Source organism: Cariama cristata, unplaced genomic scaffold (assembly GCF_000690535.1).
Source record: "Cariama cristata isolate BGI_N322 unplaced genomic scaffold, ASM69053v1 scaffold5327, whole genome shotgun sequence".
Classification (NCBI taxonomy): Eukaryota; Metazoa; Chordata; class Aves; order Cariamiformes; family Cariamidae; genus Cariama; species Cariama cristata.
This window is the reverse complement of record NW_009625948.1, coordinates 1-14,896: the sequence shown is the minus strand read 5'-3', so window position 1 is coordinate 14,896 and position 14,896 is coordinate 1. Positions and strand designations below refer to the sequence as shown.

At 37.1% G+C, this 14,896-nt stretch overlaps 1 protein-coding gene across 1 annotated transcript; it reads left to right on the top strand.

The window, feature by feature from the left end:
- Positions 1-241: 241 nt before the first annotated feature.
- LOC104164468 (macrophage erythroblast attacher-like) lies at positions 242-13,642 on the top strand (the record flags this gene model as incomplete). Its single annotated transcript, XM_009703804.1, has 5 exons — positions 242-364; positions 1,253-1,366; positions 3,376-3,452; positions 9,265-9,373; positions 13,465-13,642. Coding segments are annotated over 5 exons (601 nt in total), but the record flags the coding sequence as incomplete, so codon positions are not given.
- Positions 13,643-14,896: the final 1,254 nt, after the last annotated feature.

Here is a 14,896-nt window from a genome sequence, read left to right as displayed (position 1 = left end):
TGTTGTATAAGTAGACTCAGAAAAATACCGTCACTATCTTACTACCAAAATATCTTAGTGTGTGGAATTGCAGTCTTTACAAAAAGACATTGCAGTGTATTTTAAAGTACTGTCCTAAAAACCAGAAGTCTTGAGAACAAACTCTTTTGTATTTCTGTATTCCAGTTCTGCTGAAGGGTGGATTGCTGTGTGAAGTATCAGTACAATTTAACAAGACCCACTCTCCTTTTTGTTTTTGAAGGACTTGGTAAATATTGAGATGTTTTTGACTGCTAAAGAAGTGGAAGAGTCATTGGAAAGACAGGAGACTATGACTTGCTTGGCTTGGTGTCATGATAACAAATCCAGGCTCAGAAAAATGAAGGTATGAAAATGTAACATGTTCATATTTTGCTTAAATTGTTTTCGAAATGTTTTCTAAACTACTTGGATATTTGATGTGGTCAATTTGGTTTAAATTATAGGTCTTGAAAAAAGCCTTGTATAAAAGTAAGGACAGTAAGTACAAAACTCTTCTTTTAAGAAGGCGTAGGTGGTTGGGGCTAAACTAGTTCATGCAAATGCCAAACCTGAAACTGGGTGATAGGTCATCTTATGGATGCAGGTGTTGTCTCAACAAATTGTGCTCAAATAAAATAATAATATTCAGTAGGTTTTAGTGCAATTTACAAACATCTAAATGCAGAAGTATGTAGTGTCTTGATGCATGTGAACTTACAACTCTGCATCCTGCTGAGAATATAACTCAGTTTATACATGAAAGTATCTTAAGAGTGAGATTAATTGGTAAACCTATGTCCTCGGGCTTAACACTGAGAGAAACTTCACACAGATTTTTGTCTTGGTATTTAAGTGTTATGTATAAGAAAATAAAACTTGAGTAAAGATCTAACTTTCTGTGAGAAACTACTGTTGAAATGTTTTTTTCAAAAATAGAAGCCGAGTCTAATCAAGTAATAAACACAGTAAGTCTTTCTCTAGCCACTGAATACCATGACCTGAATATGCGGTATATTTGTTCCTATGCAGTTGGTTTAAATTTCCTTGTCTCTGAAATTCTGCATTTCAAAACATGCTGTAATCTTTTATAGGGCTTGCAGAAATCTGTTTTTTAACTGATATTAACCAAAATCCCTGCCTCCCTCAAAGGTGTTTGTGTCTTTTTTTTTCTTTTAAACTAAGAGCTTTCTTTAACCAAAAATGTTTGAGTGCACTTAATGATAAGCAAAGAGTGACGTTCTCTGTCACTCAGGGGCGCCAAAATGAGAATGAACCGAAGATGGGACGCAAAAGTAAATCGGCCAGTGATTACTCTAAAGAAAATGATGATCTTGTTATGGAAACCATTAAAGGAAAACCAGAATTGGTATGTAAACACTACTGCATAATTATACTGCTAAAAAATCCCCCTTGTGTAAACTTAATATGTTAGGTAATATAAGAAATAAAATCTGAAAACCTTACTTTTTCATCACCAATTTTCAACAAATGATAAATAAGGAAAAAATCTCCCCCATCCCTCTTTTTGGAAAACAACAAAAATCTATTTCTGCAAGCCCTACTTTTTTTTTTTTTTTAAAAAACAAACCCCAAAGCTAAGGCTGTGAGAGATCAGAGTTGGAAGAAGAGAAATCACTGTGCTTCCTTTTGAAACACAAATAAATAGTTCTTCTGTTTCTGGTTGCTTAGCTGCTCATCAATGTTCTAAAATCCCAGCCACCACCTTAGTGCAAGCCTAATCTAAAAATTAAACTGTATGTTGGCCTGGGAAAGCATGCAGTCCTATAGTCTTTACAGATGTGAGATATCTGAACTCTTGTGAATAGCTGCTGTGGAATTGTTTGAAGGTATACAAAGTTGAAATGTATGCATAATCTAATTGTCTAGGACTCGTTTTTTTCTAGTTACACTTGTGTGCAGAACCCATATAGCCATTGGCTTGCAGCTTACTTGAAGATTCAAAAACAAAACAAACTGAAGATTACTTCGGGATGTGTTTTTTTTGCTGATGAAACGCTTTAATGAAATACTAAGCCATAGGATTTAGTATCATTAACAATTGAAAAGCTTGATCAATTTTTTGGTAGAAACAAACTTAGCTAAAATTCTAAATTGAGGATTTTGTGTAGATTTGAGTAACAGGGTATTTTAAAATACTCTTATTTGAAAATTTCAAGTAAAGTAGAGAAGAAAATTTTATTCTGTGCTAAATGTGAGCTTGAATACAGAAAAATTCCTAGTTGGAAAATAATTTATTTTCTATTCCTTAAACAAGTATATTTTAACATATGACAGAATGCATAATTTTTCTTTTTTATGTTCAAATGGCTTACATTTAAATCTTAAAATAAGTAATTGTTGCAATGTGTGCATTAGTCACCCCAGGCAGTTAACTGATACAAATTTGGAGTTGTTCAAATTCCTAGTGAAGTCACTGAGGAATGTTGATATTACTGTGCTGGTGGACAATAAACAAAAGGCAACTATTCATTAGAAGCACAGGGGAAGAAAAACTTTTGCCAAATGAAACAGGGTAACTCAAAGAATACAGCTCTTCTCAAGATTCAGAGGACTTCGGGTTTTCGTTGTTTTCTTGAGGTGATAAAACAGTTGACTGTGTCCCTATAAAGAAGCATAGTGACTTGTTCTTTTATGGGGGGAGAATCTTTTTCTTCTTAATTCCACATATTCAAAGTTTTTTTATAGATTTTGTGAACGGGTGATGGAATTTGATTTTAAGGGACACTGTCAACTTCATTAGGCTTCAAATTTTACCTTTTTCCAAAAACAGGTAAATGTCACTTGGTTTTCTTGTTTGAGACTTGTTTCCAGCATGGCTTTTAGGTGTTTGACAAGAAGAGCGGGATAGAAGCTTGAAGAAAGGGAGGGAGGGGATTGCAGCAACTTAAACTCTGTGCTGTTTTTTGTTAATATTGGGGATTCTCAAAGTAGTATTCAAAGACTTGTGTCTTGCAGCCTTCTGGGTAGACCTCTTGTCTAAATTAGCACATGGCCCCAGACTTCTGTTGGATCTACTACTTCAAATTGTAAAAAATTACAAAGAAACCAGTGGTTACTCTCACTTGCATCTTGGGTAATGGTGCTTTCAGTCATTAGGAAAAAAGCTCATCCCTGCTAAATACTGAATTTTGAAGGAGGCAAGAGGAGGAGGTTTTTGTTTGCTTTTAGGGAATTCTGTGCTGATATCTTGTAAAGTCAGCATTTCAGATTTTTTTTGCATGAATGCCTAAAAGCAAGCAAACAAGGTTGCATGTTATTAACGCTTTCTTTTTTTGTTGTGCACATGTAATACTTAACATACTGTGCAGTGCAGTTTTGGCACCATCTAAGACCCTGTCTTGTCTTTAATCTCAGAGCTGTCTGGAGTTCAGCCTAAGGATTCAGGAGTTCATTGAACTCATTCGGCAGAACAAGAGACTGGATGCTGTGAGGTATGAAATTAGGATGCTTACAAACAATTTTCTTAACAAGATGATATTATGCTTCATTAGAAACATGTGACTATTATGGCAACACCCAGGAACCCCACTGCTATAAAGGATCTTGCTAGTGTTATGATCAGTCTTTGGATTTAATTTTTTTTTTTAAGTCCTGGTGTCATTCCACTGATGCGCCTTTTTAAAAACTTAATGTTATCACTGAAACTCTGCATCTTCTTACTTTTCAAAATCAAGGTTTAGAAAATTAATCTGTGTTTTATAAACCAGTTTATTTTCTGGTGGCATACAATGTAATCAGCATACTTACCCTTAACTAATTTTCAAAAGGTACAGCTAGCTTCTCATAGGAAGTCGTTGCAGTTTGAATCAGAAAGAATAGTAAAAGGTTAATGAAAGACCCATCTAAAGCTTAACATTTCAATTTTGACTGAATTCCCTTCTGCTTTACTGTCTTCGTTAAACTTTTTGTTCTACAAGTTATGCTTTAGGCCAGGTTCACCTCTTGTATTGAATGCCTAATTTGAAATTCTGTATTGTCATGTATGTGAGAATAACAAGCTATGTTATGTTACCCCCTCTCCCTTCCCCTGGCCCCAAATGAAGAAACCAAGTCAATATGCATTTTCACTTCTTTTGAACTAGTTCAGTGGGGACTACTTTGAGGAGAAACTCACACTGCCCAAGGTGGTGTGAATCAGTAACAGAACTAGTCAGACCTAATTACTGCCTGACTTCAACCAGAAGACAGTCTTTCTGGCAATACTTACAATATTAGCACATGAAGCAATTTATACTTTTAAGTTAATGGTCCTGATTTAAGATGTTGGAGTAATGTTCCAGGATAACACGGGAAAACAGTTCTGCTGAAATGAGTGGACTTTTGATACTGGGACTATAAAATGTGTTGATAATTTTGATAAGCAATAATCTTGCCAGCACCACAAAGTATGATGCAGCTGGCAGAGCTACTGGAGCTTACACATGGACAAGGGAGAGAAGAACTCACAGCAAGTCCTGTTTTGAAAGAATATTTAAACCTAGGGAGAGATGACAAGTTTTATGGCCAGATTTGAAACTTTGCTGATACATTCTGGTGATAACACTGTTGCTGCTTCACAGTTCTGACAAGTTTTATGTTAAAGAAGTTGCAAGTCTTACTACCTTTAAAACTGTATCAGGTACTTCAGAAATTGAAACCAGCAGGAGGCTTGTATTTGTGGCAAAGATGCTTTTTGTTCAGAGGAGCACAGAGCTATACGAAACGTATGAAGTATCATAACATAAGCACAGGCTGAAAGCATTCTAGTGCATTCCCAAATTTTAGAGGTAGAAACTCTTCTGCAGGGCAAACCACATAACTTTTCTTGAATAGAATGGGTGAGAGACACTTAGTTGTTTGAAAATAAGAATAAAAGAAAAGGTGGTGCAAGTATGTCGAGAGGCTAGTTTAATACTAACACCACCCCAAAAATTACCTTAATTTTTAGGGTTTTTTCCAGTTGTTATTTCTGATTTCATTCAAATGTGTTGCTTGTTTTTGAGCTAACTCCTATTATTCCTACTTTGCCCTACTTACACCTAAATCGTCATTCATTTGGTCCTAGGTAATGCAAATGTGCAATCTGATAGACTCCAGCTAGTTTTAATGCTAGTGATTTAAAAAAAACCCTACATGCTAGCATTTAGATATGTGCATTTACCCTTGATAGAGTTCTCAAATCCTAAGGAATTGTCAGGTGCTTAGGAAAAGGATGAAAGACACTCAACTACATTATCTGTCTTCTGAAGCCCATGGTGTTCTTTATATCCAACGAATACTGTGCCTTTGTGCCTTTAGCTTTATCCTCTGCTAAGTTTTTGCTTCTTTGCCAAATGTGCAGTCATGCATCTTAACAATGAGTAGTCCATGCTCTAAAAACTATTTTCTTTGAGCTGCAGCTTCCTTATGTAGCTTGGAAACCAGAGCGCAGGCATAGAGCTGAAATAAGGAGATAGGCTGAGAACTGGGACAAAGCAGATAAGGTCATTCTGTATTTTATTGTTGTTTCTGGATATTTGTTTCTCTGACCCCTTTTGCACATCAGAGCTGGTAAGATTTGCAAGTTGTTAGCCCTCAAGAGGACCCAGCACTCTTGGTGTGGAGTAACTTGTACTATCATAGCCTCTAAGGTTTAAAACTTAGCAGCTGCTATCTACATTGCAAATAGGCATCCATATTGAATGTTGTTAGAGGTGAAGTGATTGACATAGATCTTAAAGATTGACATGTATCTTAAACTCAGCAGTTATAACTTACCAGTCATAACAATACTGCTTTAACTTCATAACTTCTTGTAAAATGAAAAGGAGCTATAGAAGTCCTTCTATATCTTAATTCACTCTTTTTCAACAGGGTGAGTTTTGATAATTTTGTACATTCGGAGTTCAACATCTCAATGCTTTCCTTAAATACTGTGGCTTAAAAATGTTAGTTTTTACCATTTCATTCTGCTTTGCTTCAAAAATAAATATGTAACGAATAAGGGAATATATTCTGGGAAGGCATAGCATAAATCTCATTGCTTCTAGCAAACCCGTTGCAACTTGTGTTTTTATTAGCTTGCTTCTGTTAAGTGCCTGCAGCAGGATTCTTTCAGTATTGTGTCCATCGTGCAATAAATAGGTCAGGCATCCATTAGAAGGCAGAGAAAGAGGCTGTTTACCAAGTAGTTTCCTGTATGAGTGGAACTCAGAACTGACATTTTGTTGAAACGCAGCTGGTGTTTAAATAAGTTTGAAAGCTTTGCTTACTGCCTGCTGAGAACCTCAAAAGTGACATACTGCTTTCAGGATAAAATTGATGTGAGCTTTAAAATTATACATCTTATTTAATAAGTGTTTGAATTTCTGTAGCTTTCTAGAATATGCGTACAAATAGACCTTCCTCTAAGGTACCTTATCAGAATAGTCTGGAAAGTGCAAGTTTCAAGAACGTACAAGAACTATTTCTTGAATACAAAGAGGAAATATCTTAAGCTTAAGTACATCACAAAGTTTTTTGCCTGGTATCATTAGCCTTTAACTCCCACAGTCTCATTAGCTTTTTTGTAAAGCTCATACCTATTACAGTAACAACGAATGACTGATGACATTAATTTCATACTTTTGGGGCTCTTACTAATTTCATTCTGGGAAATCTGACAGCATTCTCCTGCTTTGCTCTTATGGGATGCCAGAGATACACAGAGCTCTTGGCTAGAACCTTAACAAAACACCCTGTGCACTTCTTGTTCTTGCGATATAAAGGACAAAATGAATAAATAAAAACAGCTGATGATGGGCAGACTTAGGAGAAGGTGGCCATAGTCTATTCATTTTAGCAAATTTCTCTCCTCTAAGGGTGGATAAACACAGTTTGTTCCTTTATTTTTATTACAGGGTGGGGTTGAACAGGTGTATAAAAATAGTAACTTTTGAGTACTCAGAGCATAAATTTTGCTAGTAGTCATAATGGTCTCTGAAATAAAGGCATTCAGGTGTCAGTGAGAAAGACTGAGAAGAAAGAACAAGTCCTTGATAACACCTTATGTTTATGTTCAGTAACTGTTGTGCAGTCATGAGTATTCAGTACTGTTTCTAGCTTCCTAATCTAAAAAAGACTTGGGGGTGCTATGAATTAATGAACTTCTGTCTCTTTTAAAGGATATCTTGCTTCATTTTAATTTCTCAGTGTTGGCACTCAGAGGATGAAGTTCAGACATTAGCATGGCAGGCTTTGTGGGAAAACTTCCTTGTTTTCTTAAGGAGCGCAGGTGGAAGGGAAGGTCAGGAGATGAAGACTAACAGAAAGTCACTTTAGAAAACCCAGTTCCTTCTGACTGAACCCAAAATGGCCAGCACACCCCAGCGTGTTCAGACAGCATTTCAGCAATACATCCCCCTTGCTATTATAGGAAGACCCTGAGCTGCAGCAGGCAAATACTGGCCACACTTACAGTATGTGTTCAAGAAGATCTAGAATTAACACTTTGTACGAGATATAACCATAGTGCGTGTGCCAGCCATTCAAGGGAGAAGTGCTCAGCAATCCAACATTTCCATCATTCGCAAAATATTTATCTAACATCACAGAACACAAGTGCATAGTGATCAGTTCTTTTAAGAAGATTTTTTTTTTCCTCTTTTCCTTTATGCATGCAGTCATAGTAATTTAGCTTAACTGGAAGATCTGCATTTTTTTGCTTTGCCTAAGCTTTCTTTTAAATAGCTATCGCTTTCATCTGCAGCTCTACACTAGTACTTATTTTAACTTTCTTCCAGTATGTCCAGGTTGCCTAGTCTCATCTCTCAGGCCATGGGTTTTGTATTTCTGGTCTCCTAACAGTAATCACCTGAGGAACAATATTTACTTTCCTGAATTGCTCACCCAAAATAGGAAGTTGGGTGGAAACAGTCTGTCCTACATAACTTCCATTGCTTCCTGGTTTGGGTGAGAGAGGAAGTGAGAATACTGTGAAACACTGCTAAAGAGATTGTTCTCATAGTAGTGATGACCTCGGTGTAGTTAGTGGAACACAGAATTGGGGAGGAAGGGGCGGAACACCTTATCTACTTTTTTAATTCAACCTATGAAATGGGCAATTGGAAAATACTGTATAATTCATAAAAGTAATTTTAACTTTAAATAGATTTTAACAGGACTCTTTGGTAAGTGTTTGCTCTTTTTAACTTTTAGAGTACTTCAGAGAAGACTTGGTATCTTCCCCATTATACAAACTATGGAGAAAATATGGCATAGGGAAGACTTTTCTACACTTGCACAATGCTAGAAATGCAATATAGTGCTAATTCTGTACTCAGTCTACTATGCAATGTCTATGCATGACTGAAAACAGGAACTTTTAGCAGAATTGCTGAACTAATCATCCAGTTTAAAGGCTGGAGTATTTTCCTGCACACTTAACTCCAACTTGAAAATTGATGATCATGGGAAGACTAGATAGGGGAAGCTTTCATACAGAGTTTTAAAGGAGTTGAATATCCTTATAATCTGATAATAATTCTCTGATTTCTTAGTAGTAACTTCCTGAAAAATATTAAAGTTTGTATTTTTGCTTTAAATAAGTTTCTAGCAATTATGTCACTTCTTTCAAATATCCAAATTTTCAGCCTTGTATGTATCTCTTATAATCAGTATGCATTAAAGTACAAAAACTTGTACTGAAGTTCTATTTTATTTTTCTATTTCCATGGCAAAAAAATTTGCTTTTAACAAGGTGTTTTCTACTATATTACACTGCAATTTCTTGTAATCTGCACAGAAAGGGATATTGCCCATACCAAAAGAAAAAAGATCACTTATACAAAAGTAAACATTCTCTCAAATGTCAGTATAAACAAGGTAGGTATTTGAATGCTCTTGATGTTTAATGGTTTGGAATAGCTGATTATCAGACTGCATTTATCTCACTTGTGAGTGTATGCCAAAGGAGTGTGATACATGGAGCTTGCATAAGCAGAGACATTTCTTCTAATAATCATGGATCTGCCATTGCAGATGTAGGTGAGGTAAGACTTCATACTACAGTAAGAAGTTCTGGTTTCTAAGAAATTACAGTGCAAAATTGCTAATTCTTAAAGTCATTTTTGCATTCATATTTGCAGAATGTATTTTTTCAAACCCTTTAAATGCATCACCAGGTATTCATGTTCATGTGTTGAGAGCAGAATCTAGAGGTTTTTCTCTGAAATCTTACATAATTATGTAAATTTACTTAATTTAGAAACAAGGTTATCTAATAAAGGTATAAATTCTGTATTTCAGACATGCAAGAAAGCATTTCAGTCAGGCTGAGGGAAGCCAGCTGGATGAGGTTCGACAAGTGATGGGAATGTTGGCCTTTCCTTCAGACACTCATATCTCCCCCTATAAGGTAACATTCTGTTTGAAATTCAGTGGTACAGCAGAATAATAAAATACATGTTGCAGTTCTTTTTCCTTACAGGAAAATGCTTCGATAATCTGAAGGTCAAATGTTGTTCTAATTTTACTTTCTAGAATCTGCTTTTATAATAGCCCTTAATTTTAATAACCAATCCTTGCCTGTACATTAATCCAGGTAGTACTTGTATTGTTGCATTTTGATCTTAATAGTAACAGACAGATTCACACTGAGCTAGGCTTGCCACAATCCCAGCACTTAAGATCTGTGGGACTGGAAGCATGATATGCAAATATACAGCAAGAGACAGAAGATCGGGAAGTACAAAGAAAAAAATTACATGGTTTTGTTCGACATACTAGGCTGTGGCCTTAATACACTAGCAGCAGTTCTTAATTCTACTTCTCAAATTGCTGTTCTCGTGGTGGTTGGGATGAAGAAAGGAAAGATGATTTGAATGATCTCAAAGCAGTATTTTTGACGCTTAAAAGTAAGTGTTCATTTATTTGGATTATACAAGTTAATGTAGATACTAGTGATAATATCTACATCTAAATTTGAATCAAGCAAAATTCCTAGGCAGTTACTGTTTCTACAGATTTTGAATTTGTTCTGTGGTCATGTGCTATCACTTTTTTTTAAACTTGGCATTGGAGGCAGAAGGTAGACAAGAGTTGAGCTGGCAAAGGAATCCTGTGAAATGCCAAACCAGTATGTGGCAATGCCACTGTAAACATGTTTTAAACAATTGATGATGAAATCAATGGTTTAACATAACAAACACAAAAATAACCCAAATCAGCAACCCACAGAATTGACATGAATTTCTTTGCTAATCCTGGAGTCTTAGAAGGATCCTGGTATTTTGGATTCTACATTTGATATGAGTTACAAGCATAAATGACAGATGTGTTAGAAGGCTGGGTGTAAGACAGAGCTTGTCATTGTTTTAATAGCTAGAAAGAAATAGGCAGGAAATAAAAATCCTATATTTTGTTCTCAGTGCTAGTTTGGACAATGTTTCAATGACGGAGAGCAAGGAGAAAAACTAGTGTTGTTTCACATACAACCATACAATTGGAATAAATTAAATTTCATACTACTTTTTATGGATCTGACTTAAAACATTCTAGTTTACAGAAGTTATGTTTTGGGTCCTCTAATAATTATCTAGATAAACAGAACCCTAGCATGCACACTTGTTTGGAAATACAAATACCTTTAATATGTTGACTAGGAGTTCTGTGCATAAATGGCTTTAAAATTACTTTTAAATCTGTGAGAAAGTTTGTCAGATCATAATGTGTCTAATCAATTTATTTTTGTCAATCCAAAGGAAGAAGTATCTTCTATAACCAATGAATAGAACTTTCTTCAGCTTGTTGTACTATGTTTTAGGACTTTAAGGAAAACATATTTAATGTTGTGGCAAAACAAGATATTTTCTTTTGATACCCTTTGAACAAGCTTGTGTAGCTGTGGCTGGAATTATTTATTTTGTCCCATCATAGGCTTTTCTTAATCAGTAGTACTTTATCTCTTTATGGATTGGTTGTAGACTGTCTGTCTTCTCAAGCAGTGTCTTAAGGTCAGAACAAAAGCTTCATCCTAGAACTCCGGGAACATTCTGGCCTTAGATGGGGCAGGTGATGGAGTAAATGGACATGCAGTCTGGTGGCAGAAACGGTGCTTTTTGCTTTAGTTGAGGCAAGATGTGTATCTGTGTTTACTTTTGCCCCTACCTGTATAGGTTCTCAGCCTCAGTTCTGCTTGTTGATTTGGAGCATTTAGAAGTCAGACAAATATTGCTTATGTCCAGGATTCTTTCCTTTCTTGTGGATTTACCTCTGAATTGTTCTGCCTCTTCCTCATGTGAATTATTCTTTCTCTTGTGCTATTTTTCTTCAACCATAGGCCCACAGTTGATCCAGCTGTTTCTTCTGCAAGGCTTTTTTCCTTTCCTCTCTTGTCTTCGTATTCCTGGTGTTTTTTTTGGATCTCTTTAAATCCATCACTTACACTTGCGCCCCTTTTCAGCTTCTGAGTAATTCCACTTTTTAAGCTCTTGTCAGAAATACACACCAAGACTGGTTTGTGTGAGCTGCATCTCTTCCCTCCCTCATCCAAAGATGTTCCCGGTTTAATGGGAGCTATTAAAACTCCATCCTGTCTCCAGTCCAACAATCATTTTGTCTGTGTTCATGAAGACGTGCAACTTCATAACGCCAGCTAAGATTCCCTAGTTGTACATAAACCACTTCTCCCTGCTGTTCTTAGAAGGGATGGAGAAATAATTCTGCCCTTACTCAGGCAACTGCTGTCAAAATCCAGTTTAGCACTTCTTTAAATGTTGGCCTCTTATAGTTCTACAGGGTATTTCCCAAGTTTATCTGAAATACAGTTCTGTTAACATGTAATTTTAGGACAATGATGAAAAATTTATTCATAAAATACTAAAAAAAAATTATGTACTATGGTGCCATTAAATCATGTGGATAGAAGTTTTCAGGCCAGTCTCATCTTCTTGGGGTGGGGGAATTCCAGGATCCAGGCTACAAGAAAAGGTAATGCTGGAGTCCCTCCTCCCAGTGTCTTGACTTGAATAAACCGGGAACTGAGGAGAGGCAGAGTGGGCCGAGGTGGTACGGAGCAAAGCATAAAGACTAGTGTCTGCATTATAGTAAAATCACTGCCTAGTAATTCTGGTAAACATGTTTTGAATTTGATGCTGCTACTGAGTGTATTGTCTGTCACCAAGTCTTTGATTTTCTTTAAAAGCCTGTTTTATAAACTAAATAATATACTAAAATCATAGAATCATAGAATGGTTTGGTTAGAAGGGATCTTTAAGATCACCTAGTTCCAAGCCTCCTGCCATGGGCAGGGACACATTCCACCAGACAAGGTTGCTCAAAGCCCAATCGAGCCTGCCCTTGAACACTTCAAGCCCCATCCAGCCTGACCTTGAACACTTCCAGGGATGGGACATCCATAGCTTCTGTGGGCAACTTCCAGTGCCTCACCACCCTCACAGTGAAGAATTTCTTCCTAATATCTCATCTAAATCTCCCCTCTTCCAGTTTAAAGCCATTGCCCCTGGTCCTGTCACTCCATGCCCTTGTAAAAAGTCCCTCCCCAGCTTTCTTGTAGGCCCCCTTTAGGTACTGGAAGGCTGCTGAAGGTCTCCCCAGATTGTTTCTCCTAGTTGCCTCAAAATGTAGCATGCACAGTTGATAACAGAACTTGTTTCTAAGATAGACATTGTCACTTCTCATGACCAAATGCAGGTTATGGATAGAAAGCAGGGAGGTGCTAGCAGAAGAAAGTATTAAGTCTTTGCCTGTATAGATAACATAACAAGTATATTTTCAAAGGGTCTTCACTTCTTACATGACTCTTTCACAGCATTACTTTTAGGGTGCAATGTATCTTTGACTTGTGGGTTTAGTTCTTGCTTCCATGAAAAAAACATCCCTATTTTAAGTACTGTTCCCTGTTTTTTAGGTAATGCACAGCATTGCAATATATATTAAAGAATGTTGTCCTTAAATGTATATCTTACCTAAGCTTTCTCTAAGCTGGGTTGTGCTAGCTCTTCAAATTAAAACCTTTTTACAAAATTCTGTAAACATTATATATTACAAAGAGGTATGAGCAGAATTAGCCTGACTTAAGGTAAAAAAATTGTTCTGACTTCTCGATGTTAATGGTTCAGAGGCTATAGAGCAAACATTCTGCAATACTAATGTTGTTTTGTAAGTAGGCCAGCATTCTAGAAAACTAAATACAAGAAACAGCCTTACCAGGATTTACAGACCTTAATTAGAACATTTGGTAGATGAGAGAGGGAGATTGAATATGCCGGCTATTTTAAGTAATACTTGATTTAAACCATATTTCTAGTAAAGAGTGTTAAAAGGTACTTTCTAAACAAGTACATTCATACTATGCATTAGCATGTATACTTTTATTTTGTGATGGATTCAGTCTAGTGAGTTTTGCACAATTTACCACTCCCAGGCTTTTCCTCCCCAGGACAACTAGATTGAAAACAACTTATAGTTGTGTTGTTTTTTTAACAGGATCTCTTGGACCCTGCTCGATGGAGAATGCTGATCCAACAGTTTAGATACGATAACTACAGACTACATCAGCTGGGAAACAATTCTGTTTTTACTATAACACTCCAGGCAGGCCTTTCAGCTATAAAAACACCGTATCCTTTAATGCAGATACTACTGTCGAGTGCAAAAAAGCATTGTGGGTTTTTTGATTCTATGGATGCTTTTCAGAGAGCTCAAAGAGGAAATGTGACACTTGAATATTTTTGCTCATGAGTTGTTTAAATGGAGTATGAAATGGTCTCTCTGTTAAATTAAGGGGAGATTATTATAAATGGCATTATGTTTCAAAAAAAAAAAGCCCAAACCAGAATTTTGAGGTGAAATCTACAGTGTGTTTGCATACTAGGCTGTCTTTCCATGTGTGTCAAGTTAGTGAATACACCTTCAAAAGTTAGTGAGCTGGGTCAGAATTGTTATTTTTTTAAGCACTTACACAAAAATTTACCCTGTTTTTATGTGAATATTCAACATGCATCCCAACCAAGAGGAAGTTGGACAAAAACACCAGGAGGCCTGCATGGATGAACAAGGAGCTCCTGGACAAACTCAAACACAAAAAAGAAGCCTACAGAGGGTAGGAGCAAGGACAGGTAACCTAGGAGGAATACAGAGAAATTGGCTGAGCAGTCAGGAAAGCTAAAGCCCTCATAGAATTTAATCTGGCTAGGGACATCAAGGGCAACAAGAAAAGCTTCTTATAGGTACATCAGTGATAAAAGGAAGACTAGGGAAAATGTGAGCCCTCTCTAGAAGGAAACAGGATACCTGGTTACCTGGGACATGGAGAAGGCTGAGGTACTGAACAACTTTTTTTGCCTCAGTCTTCACCAGCAAGTGCTCCAGTCACACCACCCAAGTCGCAGAAGGCAAAGGCAGAGACTGGGAGAATGAGGAGCCACCCACTGTTGGAGAAGATCAGGTTCAAGACCATTTAAGGAACCTAAAGGTGCACAAGTCCATGGGACCTGATGAGACGCATCTGCAGGTCCTGAGGGAACTGGCGGATCAAGTGGCTAAGCCACCATCCATTGTATTTGAGAGCAGGAAAGTCCCCGCTGACAGGAAAAGGGGAAACATAACCCCCATTTTTTAAAAAGGAAAAAAGGAAGACCTGGGGAGCTACAGACCAGTCAGTCTCACCGCTGTGCCCGGCAAGCTCATGGAGCAGATCCTCCTGGGAACTATGCTAAGGCACATGGAAAATAAGGAGGGGATTGGTGACAGCCAACATGGCTTCACTGAGGGTAAATCGTGCCTGACAAATGTGATGGCCTACAACTGGGTTACAGCGTTGGTGGATAAGAGAGGAGCAACTGACGTCATCTACAACGTCTGGACTGGTGCAAAGCATTTGACATTGCCCCACATGACATCCTTGTCCCTAAATTGG